The sequence below is a fragment of the Lemur catta genome, chromosome 15 (genome assembly GCF_020740605.2).
Source record: "Lemur catta isolate mLemCat1 chromosome 15, mLemCat1.pri, whole genome shotgun sequence".
Lineage (NCBI taxonomy): Eukaryota > Metazoa > Chordata > Mammalia > Primates > Lemuridae > Lemur > Lemur catta.
This window is the reverse complement of record NC_059142.1, coordinates 4462013-4486760: the sequence shown is the minus strand read 5'-3', so window position 1 is coordinate 4486760 and position 24748 is coordinate 4462013. Positions and strand designations below refer to the sequence as shown.

General features: G+C 50.5%; 1 protein-coding gene across 2 annotated transcripts in view; it reads left to right on the top strand.

The window, feature by feature from the left end:
• The first annotated feature begins 12448 nt into the window (after positions 1-12448).
• Positions 12449-24748, top strand: part of PMP22 (peripheral myelin protein 22) — a 31573-nt gene continuing 19273 nt past the window's right edge. The window contains exons 1-3 of one of the 2 annotated variants that reach the window (XM_045527156.1): positions 12449-12623; positions 16906-17014; positions 18206-18305. In XM_045527156.1, coding sequence (XP_045383112.1) covers positions 16937-17014; positions 18206-18305 — 178 coding nt within the window. In that variant the 5' untranslated portion in view covers positions 12449-12623; positions 16906-16936. Of the gene's footprint in view, positions 12624-15079; positions 15243-16905; positions 17015-18205; positions 18306-24748 lie in introns of those variants that run through there. The other variant, XM_045527155.1, reaches the window with a different exon arrangement.

Below are 24748 nucleotides of genomic sequence, written 5' to 3'. Positions count from 1 at the left end.
CTATGGGCTGCCAGTGTCCAATCTCTGCAATCCCTCTAGTCTACTCAAGTATTTTATAAACTGTAAATGTCATATTATCTTTGTAATTTTAGACATAAAAGCAACAATTATGTGAAACAGTGATGTGGAAAGAAATGTCTCAGCCACTTCAAGCTAACGTGTTCCGAGGCCATAAGCAACAAAGGGTCATCCGAGGTGAAAGTATTTCTCCTTTTCTGTCTTCTTTCTTGGCTCTCCTCTTTGTCCCCTTCCTTTCCCACCACCTTCAAGAAAAGATTAGACCAGCTTCCCCAGAAACAGACAGTGAGGCCAGAATTTGTTAAGCAAGTGCTCCCAGGGCAGACTGGTAAGGGGGTTGGGGGGTGGAGGGCTGGGGTGCGGGGAGGAGAGGATCCAGCAAGGGCAGGATCCCAGGCAAAGTCCTGCAGTGGCAGCTTTAGCCTGATCCCACAGGGAATGCTGGAGGGTAAGTTACACCTTGCAATTGCCCCAACCCACAGCAGGTGCTCTGAAAGTTCATTATCCTCAACCTAACCTGGTTAATGTTCCAGGGGTGGGTGGGAGGCGACAAGTGGGCTCCCAGGCATTTCCAGTTCTTCCCGCCTGCAAGGGGAGTGGTCCAGACGCCCAAAGCAGCCTCCAAAGAAGAGTGGCAGGTGCTGGCCGTTGGAAGCCCAGCGATGGGGACAGGCCAGGGAGCCGGTACACAGAAAAGATCAGGTGGGATTTGACAGGATATGGATGGAGCACCAACATTGTCCACTGTAGGCATTAAAAAAGAAAAAGATTTAAAGGAAACAAACTCTCTGAAATTGCATCATTAGTGAGTATAGTTTTTGTAAGCATATGGTAACCGTGTGACTTTGGGCATCTCATTGAATTTCTCCTAGCCTCAGCTAATTTGAGATTGTTATCATTTCTTGGTATCTGCAGGGGATTGGTTCCAGGACTCTCTGAGGATACCAAGATCCACAGATGCTCAAGTCCCTGACAGAAAATGGCATAGTATCTGCATATAACCTATTCACATCCTCCTGTGTACTTTAAATCATCACAAAATCACTGATAATGCCTGATACAATGAAATGCTACTTAAATAGTTCTTACACTGTATTTTAAAAATTAGTCTTTTTTATTGTTGCACTGGTATTACTAATTAATTAATTAATTTATTTGTTTTAGAATATCTTCAATCCGCAGTTGGCTGGATCTGAGGCCGCGGAGCCCACAGGCGTGTGCAGCTACTGTGAAGAATGTGGGAAATGATGCTACACGCACTTAGGGCCGGCACATTTCGGTGCTCCCTAAATATCCTTACTCCTGATAAAACTGAAGCGTGCCTGTTTTAACAATCGTAACCTAAAAGAATAACTCTTCTAGCAACGACATTGAGAAATGCTAAAAGTCCCAGGTGTGCTGGTTAGGCATTTGGGTGTACAAATAGCGACAGAGGAAGAGGAAGGAGGATTGTTGTAAGAACACGTGAAGCTGAACTGGAATCACGAAGCTGGCTGAGATCGGAGCTCTCTCCCTCTTGCTCATTTCGCGTCCTCTGAGTCCAACCGCGGCCATGGTCAACAGCCAGCCTGGGTGCCCTTCCCCGTGTCAGTCAGTGACCACCTCTGGGTGAAGAACAGCCTGGCAGAGGTTCTTGGGCACACAATCCTTGCCATGTCAGGTGACAGGATTGTGATGTTTGCAGTTTTGTGGGACAAGAACATGTGCAACAAAACGTCATTCAAGGGCGCGTGTTGGTGACACACTGGGCCGCTTACTTTCTGCTCAGAACTTTAAGGTTGAAATGTACTTTTATGGTTTTACAGCCATCCACCTGCTGCGCATCAGAAATGGTGCTTTTGCCCAAATCAGAGACCCGTGCAGAAGACAGACGCAGAGAAAGACAACGCCGACTCTGGCGGGCTGGGGGCTGTCCGTGGGGCTGTGCAGAGCACCGCAGGAGCACGGGAGAGGGACACTAATCGGGGAATGTGGGAACTTTCCGAAAAATAACAAACTGAGACCTGGAGGATGAATGTGAGTCTGAGAAGCTAAGAGCAGACAGAGGCCACAGAGAATTCCTGGGGTGGGAAGAGCCAGTGCGGAGGGCTGACAGATTGAACCAGCCCGGCAGGGAGATCACAGGTAGTGAGCCGCCTATTACCTGGAAGGGAAAATGCAGTGGGTTCAAAGCACCATCATGCTACAGTTTGGGTTACAAGAGAAAAGGATTTTAACTGGCTTATAAACAGGCCAAAACAGGTTTTTAGTGTGTTCTGCTTTGGTTTTTAATTGCAGGACTTCTCAGGTCCTTTAGAATACTTTTATACGTCCATTAGGAAATCCCCAATGGGCTTTTTACCCCTGACAAATATTAACACTTCGTGTGTTCCATGGAGCCCTCGGAGGGCAGTGCCGTATTGGTGAAAGCGCTCGGCTGCAGCACAAGGCAGGAGAACTCCAGCCGGCGCCGAGGGCTGTTCCGTGGCTCCTTGAGCAGACCTCACCAGCACCCCCCACGCCAGCTTTCAGGGAAGAACTGGCACGTGATCACTGTTGCCACTAGGACTGTGGCTCACAGATGGTTGTAGATCAATGCTTCCAAGTCCAACTACCTTTTGTAGCCAATGAGGTGCTGAATGTGGAGAGATGGTGTTATTATTCAGTACCCATCCTAAGCAAGGGTTCTGTTCTTCATGAAAGTTTTCCTGCTATTTGATTCCCCCTAGGCCTGGCACTGGGGACAGAAGAACTGCCATCGGATTCAGTGTGCGAAGAAGAACGTCAATAGTCAGGATGAGCATCCCGGGCTGTCGGCCCGGGGCTGTGCGCTTGCAGGGCCGCCTCAGCTCTCCCTGCAGCAGAGCCACGCAGAGCCTGGGCCACACACGGGACGGGGACCCGTTCACAGACTGCCACACGCTGCCCTGAGGCAAGGACAGACACTGAGAGTAAGAATTTAGAAGCTTTAATAGCAATTTGATGTTGTCGTGGCAACCAAGTTCGTGGTCAGTGGGCATGTGTGTTTCCCATGTCTGGTAGATCATGTTACTGACCACGGTGAATTAGAAAGACGATCAAATAAACATGTGCTTCACCACAGTTAGTCTGAGAAGGCCTGCTCTATACTACCTCAGAGAGCTCCTCAAACCCACAGGACTCTTTACAGATCCACAGGATTCTCTGCCGTACCACAAGACTCAGAAAAATGCCTGAGAGTAAATATAGAGTCACGTGATTCCCACAGAACTCCAGGAATCTTCTCAATCTCTCTGGCCTTACCACTCCGCTCCTTCAGACATGTAGCTGAGCTGACTATTGAAGTAGATTTCCCAGGCCCCAGGAGCAAGCAGAAGTCAATTTGCTACTGCAAGGGACAGTCACCTCTGTCCCCACTGGCATAAAGTCCTGCTCTAAATACAATGTGTTTGATATCTACCCCAACTCTAGGATTGTTAATGCATCAGTTGGCTTTTGCTGTGTAACAAATCACCCCAAAACTTAGTGTCTTAAATCAACACATTATTGCTTTTCACAATTCTGTGGGATGGCTGGGCTTTATTTAGCCTTCCTTCTGGTCCGGGCCAGGTGCAGCTGTTCTCTCCTCGGGTGGCTTACGTGTCTAAGGCTGGGGTGGCGGAGGTGGTTAGGGTCTCTCTCGCTGTTGCCTGTCGATAGCCAGCATCTTCTCTGGGCTTGGCCAGATGATGGTGGAAGGGTCCCCAGCAGCAACAGAGCAAGCCCCAGTGAGCAAGCAGAGTCTCTGTTTGTGTAACGGTGTTATTGTCACATTAACAAAAGCAGGTCACATGGCCAGATGCAGAGTAGAGGACCAGACCCCACCTCTGGATGGAGGGAACAGAAAAGCCACCTTGCAAGGAGCAATGTGCGTGGGGAGGGGAAGCAGCTGGGGCTACGTTTGCTTCCACTGAAGATCCGCGAGGCGGAGTGAAGTGGTTTACTCCCGGCCTCCAGCTGCTGCTCAGTAAATAGCTATCGAATGAATATTGTTTTAAGAGGCCTTCAGTTTTCCCTCTCACACAGCCGAGGTTACAGTGTTCAAAACATTCTTCTCCCAGACTCTGGTTCTGACTGTGGATGACTTTGGATGCCAAAAACACTTAGTCACCCTCTGTTTACTCCCTCATCCTGGAAGAAGTTGCAAAGGCCAGCGACCTTAGCAAAAGGAACCGTGTGACTTTTGTTTCCTTTACAGAAGAAACCACCGGTGTAGACGGGGAACTAAGACTTCAGTGTGCAGTCGTTAAGAAGGGACCTGCCGGTCTGGGCTGTCCCCAGGCATTTGCACACAACACTGTGTGGACGGAGTAAGGGCTGATAATCAGATGCTGGAATTGTTTGATGAAAAATGGCCCCCTCAGTCCCCTGAGTGGGAGCACACCTTGGTGTGCTATGGGGGGGGGGCGGCTCTCGTGGTCTGCCACCAGGCACGGCATGCACAGGTGTACGCACCAGGTTACAATTTGCCACCATGCTGTTGTCCAGTAGTCGGTGCATCCAGACCCAGGCCCAGTCTTCTCCCTCAGCTCCCTGCCAGCTGGGGCTCTCCCTGCCAATCCATGCCAACCACTTTCCCCTGGGTTCTTGGGACGGAACTCTTCGCAGGGTCATTGGAGGAAGCTGGGATGGCCTGTGTGACGGTCCCACTAGGATGCTCCTGTTTCTGCAGAGGGTTTCTGGTCCCCCTCATGCCTGAATCTCGGGGTGATGCTGGGCTTCTGTGCCTGGCTCCTGTGGTCCTTTGCATTCCACTGCTCCCCCCCCCATATGTAGGGACTTTGGGGCTGATCGAGGAGAAAGGCCAACAGGAGGCAGCAAGACACAACAAGCTTTATTAGTAGGGCTTGGGCAGGGTTGCAGGACAGCATGAGATTTTCCAGAGGCTGTGGTGCACGCCTCACTAGGCAGAAAGGCAGGGACAGGAGGGAACTCCTGGGAAGGGGGACATCGGGATAGGGCTACTAGTCTGGGTGATGTCAGTGTCACTCACAGCATGGTGGGGTGTCTCTGGGTCAGAGAACTCGGAAGGGCCGTAGCAACTTGGAGTCTTATAACCACAAGGCTCTGTGGTCCCCATGGCTAGCAGATGCGGGGTGAGGTTTCATGAGGTGTGCAAAGCAGTCGGGTTCCAAATGGCTAAAAAATATGCTTGCTTGAGGTACTTTAGAAATAACTAGATGTGTACAAATTTGAATTTGAGGCCAGTGGGCTCTTGAGTTAATGGTTCTCAGGCTGCTGTGAGGAAATAAACCACCTTAGGGAGCAATACACAGAGGCCATCTTGGGCTCATTTATATAACACCTTAGCTCTGGGAGGCCGAGGTGGGAGGATCACTTGAGCTCAGAAGTTCGAGACCAGCCTGAGCAAGAGCAAGACCCTGTCTCTACTAAAAAAAAAAAAGGTAGAAAAATTAGCCTGGTGCAGTGGTGTGCACCTGTAGTCTCAGATCCTCGGGAGACTGAGGCAGGAGGATCGCTTGAGCCCAGAAGTCGGAGGTTACAGTGAGTTACAGTGACACCACTGCACTCTACCTGGGGCAACAGAGTCAGACTCTGTCTCAAAAAAAAGAAAAAAAAAAGTTATATAACACTTTAGCTTGGGGTCTGGAGATTTCTTCCAAAGACCATGACAAGACAAGGCCACCCCTGAGTTGAAACACTGTGTTCCCTCCCAAAAGGAGAACAAACACATGACAAGGGAGAGCCTGCACGGCCATTGGGAGCAATGTTGCGCTCCCTCCGAGCACAGCGTGACCTCAGACCACACCCACCCAATTACTTGGAACCCAGCAGCAAATCGCTTTCGGACTTCTCCGCAATGTTGGCCTCCAAGGATGTTTTCTCTTCCCTGTCTGGGGACAGTGAGCTGGGCTGGAGTCCTCAGCCTATGCTTCCTGCCTTCCTGAAATGACTGTAGTCAGTTTGCCTCCATCGATGGAGGCTAGAAGAGTGCCGCCCCGTGTTTCCAGCAGTGGAACTCAGGGAACCTAAGTCTTGGAGGTGATCTGGGAACAAGAATTCCCTGGTCCAATAAATTTAGACAATGCTTTGTAATCTGGTCCCCTCCTGGAAATTCATAAGACACATGTAGAAGGATCCTGTATCACATAAGAGTGATGCACAAGAGCATGCCTTGTGGAACGTGCCCAGGGAAGACTTGTGGAGGTATCTTGCTGGGAGGAGAAATTCCAAAAAGCTCTGAGGTCTCCCAATCACTGAGGAGCTCATAGGGTGGTAGAATTCAGACATTCATGTTATTTTGATTTCATTATGGTTGCATGCCGTGAGGCTGGCACATGGGAGAGAGACAGAGACAGAGAGAGAGAGAGAAGGGGGGAACAGAGAGGGAGGGAGAGAAGGAGTGGGAGGAGAGGATTCTGAGAAAGCAGACAACGTAGTAGGTGACAGACCACTGCCAACCTTGCAGGGCTTTCTCCCTCCGTCAAACTGACCATAATTTTCCGTGCGCTTTTACTCCTCTGAACCACGTGTTCAATCCTGCGTTTGCTGTGGGTTGTAGGGATTCTCGTATTCAAAGTCACATACCTGAACCATGAAGTGTTGGCACATTCAGGATCCTTCAAAATCAGGAAAGATCCAGGCTACTTCCTTTTTTGTTTGTTTGTTTTAATTCTCTTGATGTATTTAAATACATATAAAATAAGGCTATCAGACTCATGGTCTATATAAATGCCAACATTTTACATCATCATTGTAAGATGCACAACTTATTCCAGTACGGTCGTACCACCCCTGTGCCTGGACGCGAGGCTCCCTTTGGAAACAGTGCAGAAGATGAAGCAAGACCTGGCCCGTGGCCCTCCCAGCTCCTCCCTGGGGTGGGTCCAGTGCACATTTCCTACGCATAAGTCAGAGAGTCACAGGTTCTGAGACTGAGATGTGTGATTATTCGTCACAATTAGCCCTGTTGTATGTTCAGCTCCATGCAGTTATTCGTCCTGTTTTATGATAGAACTTGGAAACTCAGTGCTGAAAGAATTCTATTGCATTGCATTCTCCAAGCTTTGCAGTCTTTGGGGGCTTTGCTTTCGTTTTTGCTACAGTGGAACTCTAAGAATGTACATTTGATGGGAGTATAGTGGTTAAGAATACGGGGTCTTGGCTTCAGATGGTCAAAGTTTACATCTTGCCTCCACCATCTGATGGCTGTGTGGGTCAGAGCAGTTCTCCTCTTGTGGGATTGTTGTAGGTATTAAATGAGAGGGTTAGCACAGTGCCCTGCGCTTAGTAGGTGCTCAATTGTAGGTGTAGTATTTTGCATACATCATGAGTATCTCCTCATTTCATTAACTATTCTTCCTCTACATTACTTTTAATACTTACATAATATTTCGTCTTATGACTGTACCAAAATTTACTTAATCATTCCCCTACTGTTTGAGATTTAGGATGTTCACATTTTTCTTCCTTATAAAAAGTATCACAATATTTCCTGCATAGAGCTCGAGCCCATCCTCCGAAGTGAGGTATCACAAGAATGGAATAATAGGCTCCACATGTACTCGCCATCAAACTGGCATAACTGATCAACACTAAGGTGGCTCACACAGTAGTAATATTCTTTGGAGGTTGGGGGATGGGGGTGAGTGTTGTAGGGGGGAAAGGGCATGCCTCAAATCATGGTTTGGGTGTGGCAAAGTCATACCATGTAACCACAACGTTTGTACTCCCATAATATCCTGAAATAAAAAAAAAGAAAAAAAGTATCACAATAAATACCATTATAGCCAAATGTTTGTACACCCGTGACTATTTTAAGATGCATTTCTAGAGTTTTAATTTCTGAGCCCAAATTTTAAAGTAATTGTCACACGAGACCCAGGCTTACAGCTGAAGTTCTCTTGATTAGATATTTCCTAGTCGTTAATAATGCAGAGTAAACATTCTTGAAGCTTTACCCACTTTTCCCTGGAGCCTCTCAAAGGGATTTGACCTTTGTCTGTGAACTTCCCTGGTTTAGCTGAGGTTTCACACTTGATAAGTGGTTCAGGAACTTGGACATGAAGAAAACATCTGCCCTCAAGTTCATTGTAAGTGCAACTGCTGTTCCTTAAGCTCAGAGGAGGACACAGCAAGACATCCTGTAGAGACAGCGATGCGTCTTGGAGCTTGTCCTTGCAGGTTCCCACCCAGGGCTGTTGCTGTTCTCCTTGTTCTTCTCGCTGGAGATTAATGCCACATTTCTTGGCAGGGCCTCGTCTGCCTGAATCAAGCATTTCCTTGGGTTATGGTGGCCTTTCCTATTCACCTCCCTCAGTAAGGACAACCTCTCACACCAAGCCTGGGCTGCCTTTCTCAGTATTGCTAAGCCTGGTCTGCAGCCGCCTAGAAAATCCATTCATTCCTCCCCTCTCCCATCCCTTCCTATGTGGCAAGCTGGCTTGGCTTCCCCACCGCAGAGGAGCCTGTGCCCTGCTGGAGCAGAGTCATGTTATTTAGGAGTAAGAGTCTTAGAAAAGTTTCTGAGTTTGCAGTCCCAAGCACACATCTGTTTCTGACCCTGCCTTGCTTAAATTGCCGCTGGATCCTTGCTGTGCTAGCTCATGAGATGTCAGAGAACAGACTGCTTCCCCCCTCCACTTGCATCCGTGGAATCCGGCTTTCCTAAGCAACAATGCATTTGGAAACAGAGAATCCTTTGTACTTTGTATTGTTCCATGGACACAGCATAATTATGCTGCGCTTTCTCTCTCCCACAGGTGAAGGAACTAAAGATGCAATTTGTCCCAAGATAAATTTGTGAATTTTAAAGATCTTGTTTAGGGAATGGCCCAAGGCCAACTTGCATTTTTTGTGCATATTTAGGCTGCTTTCTGCCTGCCTCTGTGTTGTCCACAGAGAACATCTTGCAGGGATCTGGACATGATATAATGTCAAACTTGTGTATTTATAGAGGGGTCTGTCATGGAAGTAAAACTGGCTTTTTGTATTTTTTCCTTTCTCCCTTCTCTTCCTCTTCCCTCTCCTCTCTCTGTTTACATCTCCCTCCCTCCCTCCCTCCCTTCCTTCCTTCCATCCTTCCTTCCTTCCTTCTTCTTTCCCTCCCTTCCCTTCTGCCCTCTTTCCCCCTCAGCTTACTTTTTTAATAAGCTGCTCTCACCCAAGGTCAGAACAGTCTAGATGAGTCTAGATGAGGCAGTAACCTGAGTTTTCAGGACCTTTCAGACCAGCTGTGTCCAGGCCTGGCCAAGAACTCCCACGCAGGCTGCTGGCTACCAGGAAACAGGAAAGGCTTCATTTCTAGCGTAAACACTGTCCAGATATTGACCAAGCACCTGGCGGGATAGATGCTCCAAAGACAACTTCATCACCTGGACAAGTGCCGGATTCAGCCTCACCTCTCCCTTTCCCTCTGGGGAGTGTGAATAATGGAAAAATGGGAATTGGATGAACCGGTTTTAAATTCCAGCCCTGGCGTTCACTAGCTGGCCCCTGGAGGAAACATTGTAAACTCTCCAAGCTTTAATTTCTTCACATAGAAAATGTTTATAATGATTTCTCTTAAATAAGATACTATGTGTGACAACATTTTGTTAGCCATGAAAATGCAAAAAGGGTTTCCTTTCTCTTCCAGAGTCTGTGGGGATTCCACCGTTGGGGACAACAGTGATGGTCTTATGAAATCTAGCTGTCACCTACTGGCAGGATTCTGCCCCAGTGCTGGGGCCACACAGATGTGTGTGACATGGACCTCCCTGCAAGAGCACACAGCCTTGTCAACAGGATGAGGTAGGATTCTTGAAAGTGGTACCAATGTGCCTGGTGCTGGAAAATGGATGTTTTAGAACATTTTCCTTCCCTTTTAATGGAAAAAGAAATATGAATGCCTAAATATGTAAAATGTGTCGGTCTCTTTCATGAGAAACGGAAATGAAATGATAGTGTCTGTGGAAGCACAATGAAGACGGCGTGGACACAGTTAGCATCGCCGCAGGGTGCGAGGTGGCCCAGGCAGAGCGTGGGCTCTGCAGCCAGAGTGCCTGGTTGGAATCCGGCCTCTGTTGTTGCCTCTCAGTGTTTCATGAGAAAGTCACTCAATGTCTGGCTCTGCCTCAGTTTCCTCCTCCTCTAAAACAGAATGATAGTGGTGCCCATTTCATAGCATTGCTGTCAGGATTTAATGATTTGATTCATATAAAGCGTCGAGGATGATGCCTGGCACGTTGTAAGCACCAAGTAAATATGAGCTATTATAATTATTATCATCAATGACGTGGAGGACTTGTCGCTGCTGAGCTGATGGGACATGGTGCAGCAGAGAAGCTCAGGTGTTGGAAATAGCCAGTCTGATGTGACTTCACTGTGTTTCCTCAGTGAAGAGTCCCACTTTTCATCTTTCCTATCTATAAAAGGGGGGGTAGTTAATAATAAAACAAAATTATTTGGTGACTACTTTATGTGATTCTTATGACAAGGAGCCCAGTGGGATGTTCTCCACAGCTCTGCAGACACATCACTCAACACAGATGCTGGGGTGGCTGAGGACAGGACTACTAGAAGTGGGACACGGGACCAGGAAGGCATTTCCTCAGCTGGCTCCATGGGGAGGCAGAGAGCTGAGCCCAGATGGGTGGAGACAAGTGTGTTGGAACCTGGTAGATGGGGCCAGGGGAACGCAGCAGCGCCCAGCTCTGGAGCCAACAGTCAGCAGGGCCTCCCAGGCTTGGCTGCTGGAGATGGGGGCAGGGGGCAAAAAGACAGAAGCCAAGAGAGCAGGTCCAGGAATGTGGAGCTCACGGAGAGAGGGGGAGCTGATCAGACTGGCTCTCTCTGGCTAGAAGACAATCCATTTCCCCCGAAGCCCCTCCTTCCTCTGAATCTTTAGCTCTTGGATCAGAAATAATCTTCTCAGATGTTTCCAGGCTCAGTCCCGGCCTGAGGGGCAGCAGCTGGTGTCATGCAACCTTCAGAGTCTGAACGTGGCAGCGCCCAGGGAGGGGCTGTCTGGGGAGGTTGGGAAAACCATGCCATCTGATCCCTAGCCCCTGCACAGACTGTCTCTCTCTCTCTCTCTCACACACCCCTGTTTTGTGTGGTCAGACTGACCCACACTTGCACAGTACTGCAGCCCACCCTGCGTCTTGCCTCAGTTTGGGTCCCACAGCAGGAGGGAGCTGGAAGGAAATTAGGCCCTGTCTAACTCCAGATGACAATCTGGCTGGACAATGAAACATCCAGGGAAGGGAAGCATTGGAAATCGCCTGTCCCTTTGCCCCAGCCCAGACCACGGGCCCAGGCTAGGTCATTTGCAGAGCTCTCCAGTGACCCTAAAGAACTGCCAGGGCTGAAAACCACTGCTGGGAAAAATAAAAGTGACCAGAACAAAGGGAGAAAGGCAGAACTGCTGTATTTGGACCGGAAAGATGCTGGCTGTGAGCAGAGCAGAAGAGAGAGCCTTCGAGAGCCCCTCGTGACTGGGGAGCCCGGGGAAACATAAAAGGTCTAAGGCAGTGGGGGGCACTTCTCCAAGCCCTATGGGTCACTACCCCTGACACAAGAGATGGGGAAATTGCCAGAAATCCAGGAAAACTCATTCAATGAAACCTAGTCCCTTAGTCTTGGAGCTCCCACCTAGGAGCAGTTCCAGTGACGAGGACTCTCGGAGAACTGAAGGGTGGGCGTGTGCTGCCAAGAGCCTGACGATGCCCTGCCTTCCCTGCCTCCCTCTCAAGACTTTCCAATTGCTCTCCCAGCCCTCCTGCCCGACAGGTTAGAATGTTTTCCAAAGAGGTTTGTTTACTTGAATTGAATTATCTCATGAAGGTCAACATTCAGTAATGACTAATTAAGGGCACATTAAAGACAGAGCCGGAAGAACTCATTTCCCTAAATTTCATTCCAATGTGAGGCCTGTGTGGTAAGTTGGGGCAGGGTCTAGGCAAACAGGTCAGGTGGCAGAGACCTTTCCAACCGGGGGGTTAGAGCAAGGGGATTTGATTTGGCAATTCTGAACATTAGCTTCTCCGGGGTGACGCTGTGAGAGATTATCTGTGCAATGTTTGAGCTCGTTAAAATGATGATGTTGAATTAAAATGAAACCTATCTGCATATATATATGGCTATGCACACACACCCTTCACACAGTATATTTCACCTCCGCAGAATGCACTGGAAGGGGAGAGCAGCCACTGAGAGCCTGTGGGACCTCTTTGCTATCACACAGGCTGGCACTTCCAGGGAGAACAGCCTTGGCATGACAGGTCTGGGGCATACCCAAAGCACTTCTCCTGCCGATTCCAGGTTCCCCGTGTCCTGTTGGGCCTCTCGGGATTGCTCTCTCCGGGAAAGTACACAGGGCCGGACACTGTCTCTTTAAATAGTAGAGGCTGAGAACCTCTCAGGCCACCATGACATATCCTAGCATTGGACCAGCCCCTGAATAAACTGGAAAGACGCCTGGTCTGGCTTCAGTCACAGGGAGCACCACCAGGGAACATCTCGGGGAGCCCGGTTGGAAGCAGCAGGCTTAGAGTCTGTCAGCTGCAGGTCTCCGGCTGCCCTGTGGGGAGGGCATTGCCGTAGCATCCCTTGCATTTGACTGCAAAGAAATCTACTTGGAGGAAGGGGTTACGCTGTTTGGCCTGGTGAGTTTTATTGGCAAACTCTGCCTCTGGGTGGTGTGGGCTTATGCTTTACAGAGAGCTGCCTAAGTCCCCACTCCCTGCAAACCGCAAATGGAAAGGATTGCAGTGGAGACAGTGCACTTGTGTGGAATTGACTGGAGAGTCAGTCAGAGGATTTTTAAAATCCTTGCTTAAGAGCTGGATATATATTCTGGCTGGGGAGGCAGGGAGGCTGCCTGAGAGCATCCAGAAACCCTAACACGTCCAGGTTGGAAGGAGAAAGGGGTCTAGATGCTTTTTCCCTGGTGGGAAATAGCTGTGTGCACACAGCTGGCAGGTGGTCTTGGTGAGCAGGGTTGGGAGAAGAGCCCTGGGTGTGGCCGGGCCTGGTTAGCATGCGCATGCGCTGAGTGGCTTTTCACTTCCACTGCTGGGAGCCAGGCAGGGAGCCAGAGGCAGTGAGGGATGGATGGGTCCACCTGTCAGGCAGCTTATGGTGCTGCTGTGACCTGGGTGGTTATTGATTAAAAAATTGGGTTCAAAAGAAAGGAGGAAGGGAGCTGTGTCTTACAATATGTACACTTTTTTGGATGTATATTACACATCATTAAAAAGTTTATTTAAAAATGGGAAGGGAAGCAAATCCTGAGTTAAATATGCTAATATTTGTAAAGTGCTTACTTAGAACAATACTGAGTATGTACTGACCACATAAATATCGGTTAAATAAATTTAAGTCCAAATGGCATAAAACAAGGCAATAATTTCTAGAGCAAATCTGACCTATAAAATGACCTATGGAGGAGAGAAACACTTCCATTTCTTTAGTCTTTTCTTTCTACTTGCATATGCACTTCCATATAACTACACACACACATATATAATTATGAGAGTTATAAGCTATTTGAGTGCAGAAGTGGTCAGGGCTTCTTTGAAGGGTTGACGTGGGGGTTAAATGTGATACAACAATGGTAGTGACAATTTGAGCACTGGTCCTCATTATGTCCCAGACGCTATGTTAACTGCTTTGCACACATTGTTGTCTTCTTTAATCATCAGCAGCAGGCATTATTAGTGCCTTTTGCACCTGAGAAAACCAAAGCTTATTGAACTTTAGCAATTGCTCAGATTCACAACAGAAGTAAGATCAGGTTTGTCTGAGCCCAGAGTCAACATGAGTAACCATTGTACCATCCTGCCTCTTATAAATCATGCGTATAAAGTCCCGGTTAAGTGCCTGTCATATAATGTGCATTGAATTCAATTTTTACAAGTGTGCTTCTTTTTAATCTGATAATATAAGAGTTTTAAAAGGATCATTGTTTGAAGAATTTTTCAAATTTATTTTTTAAAGAGTAAGAATATACAATTAGCTAATATAGCAGCTCTTTTCAAATGGCAAAGTAACATAGAATTATCCAAATCATTTAGGGTTATGAGTTTTTACGACACAGAGCAGGTAGGGAAGGGTGTGTGTGTGTGTGCGCGTGCATGTGTGTGTGTGTTTGTGAACTGCTACGTTTGTAGGCAAAGACACTTATCCACATTCCTGCTCCCTGTTCCATGCATCAAGGCTGGCCTGCGCCGAGCGTCTTAGCTGGGCGCACCTTCGCCAAGGATAGAAGTCCTGGCCTCTCTCTCTCCAACGCCGGGCGGACCACATCTAGCCCGCTATGAATCAGCTGATTTCCTTGGCTGCTCCAACCCCACCTCAAATGGCCACCTCTCCCTTCCCCTCACCCCCTCTCTGGTCAGAACGCCAGCCAAGGCTTAGAGCCAAGCCAGACTGATGCAGGCAAACTTCGCCTGGAGTGTATTCCGTAGTGGTCTGGTTTTGCCCAGGCTAGGAGGAGCCGGGTCCTAGGGCCTGCCGTCAGGTGATCAGCCGGACTCTCTTTCCACTAATTGTTATCCCAGAGGGACCCCCTAGATCGATCCCCTTGAATCCTAGGAAGCCGGCACACTTCCTTGGTGCAGACACTAATAGTGGGGAAACGTGTGCTGCAGGTGTGTCCAACTAGGACACCAGGGCAGGCCAGGTGCGCAGGACTTTAGCGGAGAGGGACGACTTCCAGCGCTCTCTGCTCCCGCTACCAGCGGGAGAGGCATCAGCCCCCGCGTGGGCGCAGTTGGCGTCGGTGCACCTCGAAGCCCAGCGCTGGGCACCCGCGGGGCGACCTCTGGCGGCTTTTCCCTCGTGGGCTGAGGGGGCAGAGGGGCCAGTTTATCGGTCAACACTTAGTTTCCACGAGCTCAGTGGAGCCAGGGGAGGTGGGAGGTGAGAAAGCTCAGTAGCCTCAAGTTTCGAGTGAGAGTCGCTGCGGTTTTGCAGAGATCAACTTTTTCCTGAGGCGCATTTAAGGCCAAGTAACTGTCTCCTGCCCTCCCTTTGTCCTGCCCCCTCTCCTCTCCGGTCCCGCCCTCCCGCGCACGCTGACCCGGGGACACACCCTACTGCAGCGACGCAAACAGGGCGTTGTTCCCGTTAAAGGGAACGCCGGGAGCCTCCCACTGCCCCCTTGCTTCGCGCGCGCGCAGCCCCGCAGCGCAGCGGTCTTTGCGGACGCCAGCAGCGGAGCGAACGCACCCGAATTTGTGCCCGAGGCCACCCTGAGTATCGGGACAGCTATTCCTTGGGCTGTAAGTGATCTGGTGGGGAAAGTGGAGGAGATGGAAGAGAGCTATGGGCATCTTTCATCCACGGGGCCAGGAAGCGCAGAGCAGGCGCGGGGGCTCCGCCAGCTCCCTGAGACTTCTGTCAGGAGCGCAGGGTGCCCTGTCTGTCGTGTTTCGTTCCTAGCTGGCTTGGGGGAATACAACAAATGCCTTTTTGGTCTGTGGACATTTACAAGGCGAGGGTGGTGGTGCTGGTTTCTGGATAGAGGATAAGGGCGGCCCGCTTTTTGCCCTGCTGGAGATGCGTCGACTCGGGGGCGCATTGGCAAAGCAGTCCTTGCGGTGGACATCTCGGGAGTACTGGACTCCTGTGGTCCCCCAATTCCTAGCCACATGCCAGAGCGTCCTCCTTTTGCCGCTCCCGGGCACTAGGAGCCTTCGGATTTAATTTAAACCCTCTGGGAGACATCAGAAAACCTTGTTTATTTTTTCCAGTGCATTCCACAGTTTCTTTGAATGTGTGGTTGTGGAGAGGAACGGAAGGGCCTGGGATTGGCTACTTTAAAAATTGAGTTGTTGAAACGTCGTCTCCCTGGCCCAAGACGCTGTCCTGAAGTGGTCCCCAAAGACTCAACCTTACTTATCTTCTAACAGGTCACCCCAGCCTTTAGTTCCCCAAAGTCTGTAAAAGGAGGGGGTGGGATGGTACTACTTCGGATGGATGTCCCGCGGGCTGTGACCCGCTGGAATTCGGACTCTACCTTTTGCTGTCTGGGTCTCCCTCCCGCCATACATCCCGCCTCCGTCCAGGCTCCTGGGCTCGCGTCCTGCCGCACCCAGACCAGAGCGCAGGCTTGACCGGGTCGGCGTCTGGGCTCCGCGTGCCAGAGGCGCAGACGGACCCCCAGGCGCACGAGTGGGACTAGCCCAGGCAGAAGCCTCCCGCCCCCGGGGGCTGCCCGGGGAAGCGCACGGTGGGCGGGAAGCGCAGGGTCCGGGCAACCCTCCCAAGCCATTCTTTCCTTTCCGCACTTCCCGGCTCCGCACCGCCTCTTCGCAGCCGCCGATGAACACGCCAGGCTGAGCTGGGGCCAGGACGGCTCCCCTGCGCTGGCACAGCTGGGTGGAAACTTGGAGACTAACGGAATGCGGAGCGCACCGGGGCCTGGGAAAGCAGCCTCCTGGGCGCGGTCTCCCCACAGCACGCCGCTGGGGTCCCCAGGCTTCCGAGAGAAATCTGGGCGCCCGCCTCCCCTCACTCCTGCCTCCGCCCCGTAGGGGAATTCGCCGTCTGAACCGGGGGTCGGAGAACGTGGCCTCTCCCCTTTTCCCCAATCGGACTGCCCCCGGGAGGCGTCCGGGGAGGGTGGAAGCGTGCTGTGGTCTCTGCTCCTCTTTCTGGAAACCCCAGCTCCTGGGCGATTTAGATGGGCTCAGAGCTTGTTTTGTTCCAGGAGCAAAAGATGTTCCCCAGCAGGGGGCCCGGCGGCCGCGGGGCGGGGATCCCGCGGTCGGCTGCTGCCCCCTCTCGGCGGCGGGCGGCGGGAGGGCTCGCCCCGCGGGGCGGGCCGCAGGCTGCCGGGCAGGGGGCCAGGCCCCGGCGTTCCGCGCGGACCCTCCCTCTGCGCGCCCCGCCCCCGCCGCTCGGCCCGCGCGTCCGGCCGCTCATCCAGCGCTGTCCCCGCAGGCAGAAACTCCGCTGAGCAGAACTTGCCAGAATGCTCCTGCTGTTGCTGAGTATCATCGTCCTCCACGTCGCAGTGCTGGTGCTGCTGTTCGTCTCCACGATCGTCAGCGTGAGTGCCGGGCGGGCGGCTCCGCGGGCGGCCGCGATCCCCATCCCGTTCCCAGGCGGTGCTCCCTCTGGTCCGGACTGTGCCGTTATTTGCGGACAGCGTGAAGTCTCAGATGTTCCAGGGCAGTTTCTGGCAATCTGCCCCCTGTCAGTTGTTTTGAGGAAAGCAGGGCAGCTTCAGGGCTAGGAAGGAAGCAAGCGCTGGACTAGGTTAGTGCACAGGGCCTGTGTTTAAGTCAAATAATTTGAGCGCAGATCCAGGGGCCCCGGACTTTCACTTGATGAGGCTGTTCAGCGTTTCTTTTTTCTTGACGCAGCCTCGTTGAGGAAGTAAGTGGAGTATCTGTGAATTTTGTTTTTCTCCAAACCATAGGTCAGGTGGGTGGCTTAGTTTATAGAATTCCCCTTTAAGGACTTGAAATTGCAAAGTTAAAACTGATTTTTCTGGGAAAAGAGTTGACAAGTGCCAGCTCTGTTTTAGGATGTGACCACAGCACTTTGTTAGTAAAGCCTCCACTGATATGAACTGACCATCAAGATAACTTTTGCTACAAAACTATCAGACGCATTAGATTTTAAAACTATTTTCTTGACTATGAAGATGAGCACAAATTCAGGCAGTTATGTGATGGGGGCTTTAACTTAATTTAAGGCAAGTTGTAAGCATGATTTTCTAGTCTATGTGAGAAATAATTCTGCTGGGGATTTGTGAGTTGGTTTGTCATTTAGTAGCATCTTCACAACATTTTCATTGTGCCTCGTCAGATCCATAGGAATTAGAAGTAAGGAAATAGGCTTAGAGAGGTGATGGGTGGGGACATGATACCCAGAGGTCACGGGGGAGAGGAGGCCTGAATACAGGTGTCCTGGGTTGTGTCTATGGTGCCTTCTACTGCAGCACACACCTCTGCACACCATAGCAGTGTGTATGTGTGTGTGTGTGTCAGATACTTTTCCATTACAAAGTGCTTTTAATTCACGAGACATTGACTCTCACCTCGACATGCTGTTTGTACCAGACTGCCATCTCTGTTGTTCTTGGGACGGGACTGTGAACTTACCCTGGGAGTGGCCTCTGGCGGGTGAATGGCAGGCCGGGTGGCCAGCTGGAGGAGGCTGCTATTGCCTTCTCCCTCCCCTGCTCCTTCGCCCCTCACCACCCCCCTGACTCACCATGTTTGATTCTTTCTAGCAATGGATCGTGGGCAACGGACACGCGACGGATCTCTGGCAGAACTGTAGCACCTCCTCCTCGGGAAACGTGCACCACTGTTTCTCATCATCCCCAAACGGTGAGACTGGCTTTGTGCTCCACAAGCTCATCCTTTGATGTCTATAACACATTTCTCAGTCCAGACCTGGAAACACTTACTCTTGGAAGACATGAGCTAGAATGTCGTTGCTGGGGTGGGATGGAATGTGACGGGGAGCCAGGGATCCAAGACGAATGGAGAGGCGCGGTGACCTCACTGTGTAAGCTAAGATCCTGGTATCACTGTGGTTCTCTCCACCTAGAGACATGGCCTTAACTGCCTCCTGATCACTTGGTGTGAGGCTTTTTTGTGAGTAGAAAAATATGGATACAGGTAAGCAATCCAAGCGGTGTGATAGCTAAGCCTTAGGAAGACCCCATTGAGACATTTGATCCAATGGACATCTTCGGTTTGGTGGCTGTCTCTATTCGGAAATGTCCTGCCTCTTCCTGTTGCAGTGATGGTGGGGCTGTCTCATGGATGATTGGGCCAGCTTTGGGTTCCCAGTTACAACACTGCCTTTCCAGATCTTGGGCCTCAGTGGTGCCAGGTAGCATCAAAACCTGTGAGGGTTTGCTTGTTGCAAAATGGAGACTTGAAGCTATTTGCAAAACCTAAGCTGAGCGTGGGGGTCCTTCATCCAGAAGACTGTATTCCTCCTCTGTCCTCAGCACCTTTGCTTATGAGATATTGGAAGCCAGGCTTTATTAGGGTCAAGTTAAGGGATAGTTAGCAGCGGAAACACCCACTAGATACCCCAAGCACCCAGAGGGGAGGGGCGAGTGCCCAGCAGGAACACTGCATCTTTGGATGCAGATGGTAGAGCTAAATAGTATGTGTTGTTTTGGTGGCTGGGTAGGCCACAGCGACTAGTTGAGACCCTATAGGTCTGGCTCAGCATGGTCGTGCGTTCCAAAGGATGTGTCCTCAGCCTGGACAGGAAAGTAGCTAAAGATATGGCAGAGCTTAAAAGGCCAATAAAGTACACCTTTAAATGTTGCTGCAGCTATTCATAGATACAATATTTATGTTCGAGATGCTACATCTGGTAAGGGAGGCCAATTTAGATCCAGCTCAATAAAGCAGGCAGGGAAGTGGCCCTGGGTTCTGGCTTTGCACAGTCAGATTTTTGCTAGACTTTCCCTCCTATGGGCTCTGCACCCAGTAGTACCCAAGGGTGTTGCTGAAGCATTGCAAACCAAACACTTTGAGCCACAGTATAAATAGAAACTGCTAAAATGCACACGTGGTAATTTTTATGGGGAGGATGGGCAAGGAGTAGGAAACCCTGCTTTATGTTTTCAGCTTCCCGGGGGGACATGGGAAAAGATGACAGTCCTATTGAAGTGAGCACTGCTTAATCTTTCTCCAAGTGTGTGAAATACATTGAATTAAAGCTAAGGTTACATGGTTAGTTTGCACGGTGAGCTGGCAACCAAGTAAATGAAATACTCGTGAGTGCCTGAGAATGTGACCATAGTGCTGCTTGTCCTCAAAGCCACAGCATCCGGTTTCCCCCCACTTTGGGGTCTGGCTGAAGTTCCCCAAGCCTCGGTATAGGAGTCTCCGCGCTCGCTACTGACACCTGGTGGTCACAAGTGGTGACTCAGCCCGAAAAGGAAAGGCTTTTGGTGTCCACAGGCGCTGTCCCCAAGTGGCATCTGGCCACGCGGGTTGGCACGGTATCCTGGACTCTTAGGCCCAGAAGGGAGCAGTTTTGGCAGGCATGTTAAAACCCGGCTGAGTTTCAGCAGAAACGAGGCGGCGGAGGAAATGCTAAATTGTGCTCAAACTGCCTGCAGGAAGGAAGGCGATATTGCCTGTAGTCTCCTACTGACCTGTATTTTGCATCTCTGGGGCTGCGAATAGCTGTCAGCTGGTGCTATAAGCAGATCTCAGAGAGGCACTAGTGTTATTTTAATTGGGAAGCTTCTTATCTCTCAACTTGTTCCTTGTGTGCCAAGCTCATTTTCTGGGGCGCGTTTGCAAATGACTGCAGGGTCTTTAGTGTGGGTTCCAAATCCACCTGGTTGCTTTCTGTGGGGACCCCACAGTGTCCCTCCTCCACATCTGCCTTCTCAGCTCTCACAGTAAGGGCATTTTGACGGAATCTGGACACACCCCTTAACAAACTGGGTTTGTTTCCACTCGGGCTTATTCTAAATTAGAAGTTTCCCTGTGCACTTCCCCAGTGGCAGCTATCTCCGCCGACATCCGCCTGACGCGGCAGCGTGTCACAACTTCAGCTCCAGTGGTGAATCCTCAGGGGCCTCTTTTGTCTCTTCCATCGTGTTGAACAATTGCTGTAGTGAACAATAAGGTGAAAAAATATAGAATTCTTAAAAACATTAGACTGGTTTTACAAGTGACCTATGTTAGCTGCAAACCATTTGCCTTGTCTGTATTTGGTCTTAGATAATGTTTGAAAAGATACTTGTTCAGTAATCAGAAGTCATTTGTTATGGATACCGATTTGTGAAAAATATGTTGCAAGTGTGTTGGTTTATGTGACTTGCTTTCTGTTTCCAGAGGAACTTGTTTTTCTATTTGCAGGACTGTGGCACTGGACCTCTCTCCTGGGGGGGGAGGGGGTCATTCATGTTGTTTTCTGTGTGAGTGGCATCTCCTGTTGTGCCGAGAGACAGTCTAACATTTAAGCTACGTAGTTTGGAGGAAGCATATCAGCTAGTTTCCCCAAGCTACTTCTTGATATTGGAGGTAGATTTAGATTGCTTACTAACTGACCTCAACTCTGCCTACCTTCTCATTTTTCTAAATTTATTTACATACTTCCTGGCCTCCTCCCTATCCTGGCTGTAGGCAGAGGTAAGAGAGGCTTGGTGCAGGCACATTCATTATGACCTTGTATCAGATGCCTCTCCGGCCCAGGGAGTGGAAGGACCTGGAAAGCCTGGGCCCTTGGTGACCTTGAGCCCCACAGGGGAGCCAGAGGATAAGTATGGAAAGGTGAATCACTCTCTGGGAAGGCAGCAGAGGCCAGATGCCCAAGGAGTGGGGGCAGGCAGACAGCACCAGAGTTCAGGGGAGGAAGTGAAAGGGAAATCTCGGGTGGGAGGAGAATTTGATCCATCCTCCAAAGGATGGGCAGGATTTAAGTAAATACAGGCAAGGGGGAGGATAGTCCCTGTCGGGGCAATGATGTAACCTAAGACAGGGGGAAAGCAATGAATGGGACTTGGTAGACCAGTTGACTAGTGTTCTGGTCAGGCTTAGGATTGACTGTGTATAACAGAATGTTTTCAAATGGTGGTGGCTTAAATCAGATTATTTTTCTCTTTTAAAAGAAGTTTGGAAGTAAGCAGCCTAAGAGAGGTGTGGAGGTTCCACGAAATTGTCAGAGACTCAGGTATTTTCTAGCTCATTTCTTTGCTGTCTCTTGGGTTTGGTTGTCATCCTCAGGGACCACATGGCTGCTAGAGCTCCAGCCATCTCATCCATGCTTCAAGCAGTAGGGTAGAGAAAGGAGGAGGGGAAGAATGCATCCGTTTCCCTTTTAATGAAATGTCACATGGCCATACCTTGTGTTTACACAGGAGGCGGAGAAATGTAGTCATTTCACCTCGTGGGAAGCATGGCTTCTCAATTCATAGAAATTTGATAGCAAGTGCCTCCCTGTAAGCCTGGCTTGAAATGCTTCTCTCTGAGGCTTTGGCCACCCCCTCCAAGCCCAGTCACACTCTCTTACTATAGCTCAGCTGGGTCCTGTGCAGATTTAGGGCACGGCCCAGTTATTTTGGCATCTTGCAAATGTTCCACCTCTGCTGTGTCCTGGGCTCTGTCACACCTCGTCCATTCTCTCACTGACTCATACCGGAAACCGTGGAATCCTCTTGGGCATCTCTCTCTATTTCCCTCCCACCTCTCTAGTCATGTGTCCGGTCTCATTGTTTAGTGGGGTCTCTTTAATCTTTGTTTTCTTCTGATCCAGACATCTCTGAATCCCAGCTGCGTATCAGGCAGTTCCACTGGGACGTCCAAGAGACACCCCCAGCCAATATGTCCAAAGTCAGTCTTCATCTTCCTCTGCTAGATCTACCGCTTTGCCGCCTTCTGGTATTTTAGTGAAAGCTGCTTCCCTAGCCAGCCTGCCAAGCGTCTAGAGTCTGCCTTGGCATGCTGCCATATCTCTCCCTCCTCAGAGTCGTCACGGGTCCCGCAGGCCGGCCCGTCGTTCCGCCATGCCGTGCTGGTGTGGCGCTGCCTCCTCGTTTGTCAGAGCCACCGAGGCAGCCCCTAACGGGTCGCCCTGCACCCTTTCTTGTTCTCTTGTGATTCATTCTTCATATTGAATCTAGGGTGATATTTTTAAAAATACAAACCTAATTGTTCGCTCTGAAGCCTTTCAGAGGCCCCTCACTGGTCTTGCTCTTCAGATGAAAATCTTTCACAAGGCCCGTTGGGATCCGTGTGAGTGATCTGCTCCTGCTTCTGTTCAATCCCACCTCCCATCCTCCTTCCCCTCGTGTCGGCACTGCCGGAAACTCGAACTTCCCGCTTCGGGATTCACTCCTTTCCTCTCCTCCTCCCTCCTGCCTGCCTTCCTGGTCACGCAGGACCGTGCTGACCGCCTGCCCTGCACCAGGTGCTGTCGGAGGCGCCGGGGATGCCAGCGTGAGCAAGGGCAGACCAGTCAGTAATCGTGGCTGATTTGGGGGCAGCCGTAGGAAGCTCCGAAGAGAATACGACAGGACAGTGTGATATTGCGGTGGGGAGGGGAAGTCCTGCTGAGGAGCGACCCCCTGAGGGTGACCAGGAGTCAGCCATATGAGCATCCTGGGGAGGGGCCACGCAGAAGGGCCAAGTGCAAGATTGCCAGGGAGGGAGGGAGCTTGGCATAGCTGGGGGACACAGGGCAGGAGGGGTGGTGGGAGCAGGGAGAGTGAGGGGTGGTGAATAACGGGCCGCCCCGAAGGTGCTTCTAGACACTAGGAAGGGGCTGGTGCCTATGGATGTCACTCACTTTTATGATTTCGTTCAAGCCTACTGTGTCTTACGTGTGTTTCTCAGCGGGCTGTTTGATTGCAACTTGGAATAACAGTCCAGAAACGTGCGTAAGGCAGGGTAGATCAGAAATCCTGCGAAGGAGAAACACACCAGTGTGCGTCCGGCGGTTGTCCTGGGTGATGGGAGGCTCGTCGCTTTTGTTGTTCTCTGTTCCTTTGTTGCCTTCTCTGTGATCCTCGTTGAGATCTTTTATTTTCACAATCGCAGAATAACTACTAACACGATTTTATGTTAGAAAACTAGTGTTGAGTAACACACAGGTTCTCCCTGCCTTAATTAAGAAAGTGGAGCCCCAGGTACGGCAGACAGGGGCATGGGGAGCGTCCACACAGGCAGACTTGGGGCGGGGATGAGTGAGGCCAGTTCCTGCAGCCTCAGGTATCAAACTGATAAGATCTGGGCAGCTCTGGGTCAGGGCAGGGGTGTGCCCAGCCTCCTCCCCAAGTCCCTGTGGGTGAGCTTAAAATCTACTGACTCAGAGGGGCCAGGAAAAACGTTTGCCTTGCTATTGCCTTGCCTTGTGCTTTTTGTCTCGAAGTCTCCAAATTATCCAGATATTAAGCCCAGTACTCATAAACATCCCCCACTCTTTATTTCACCCGTGTGGGCCTGGTGTGTAGCAGACGAGTCAGGTGACTAGAATCGGGCCATCGGCTACTTGGGAGCTGGAAGGACACGGTCCCAGCCTGGCCTGCCCTGGCCCTTGGCCTGGACTTGTTCACTGTCAGAGAATCAAACTGAGGCTCGGCCCACGTGGAGCTTGTCTTCAGTAAAACCTATTCCCATGTCCCGTCCCTCTTACAACGTCCTCTCTTGTCTCAGAAGAAAAAGGAGTTGATACACTTTTTCATACTGAGCCGAGAGGCACATAAAATGTGTACATTCTTGAATCATTTTCATTTTTAAACAGGAGGCCTGTGCTCAATGCCAAAGCATAAAGGGCATCATTGGGCCTCCTCTAATTTGTCCCCAAAGCATCCTTGGCCACCTCCAGCGCCTAAGGCAGTCCCTGCAGCCCCTCATTTCCCCGTGACAGCAGGGGGCCTGCTCTGCCACAGAGCGTGGGCTGGGCCAGGACCCAAAGCGGGAGGACGCCCGCTGAATGTCCTTCTCTTCCTTTCTCAGCAGTGGCAGCAGCAGACGCATGGCAATCAATGGGTTGCGGGTAGTGTTGGATCAATGCTTTGCATTGAAATTAGAAAAACTAAATCTTGCCCGTCTCAGCAGCCCCCAGTTTGGGCCCTTCGTGGTCTCCTATCCTCTCTGTCTTCAAAATGACCCCAGACTTACCTTGTTTATCCATGTGATGACATTGGCATCTTGGCAAGGACGCCAGGCCATTTCCTCGTCTGTGGCTCAGCATTTGGTCAGCTTTTAGAAAACACAAGAGGCCCTCTGCATTTATGGGTTCATGTGTTACAATTTGAAATCTTTGTGGCTCCTTGGGCCAACCCACA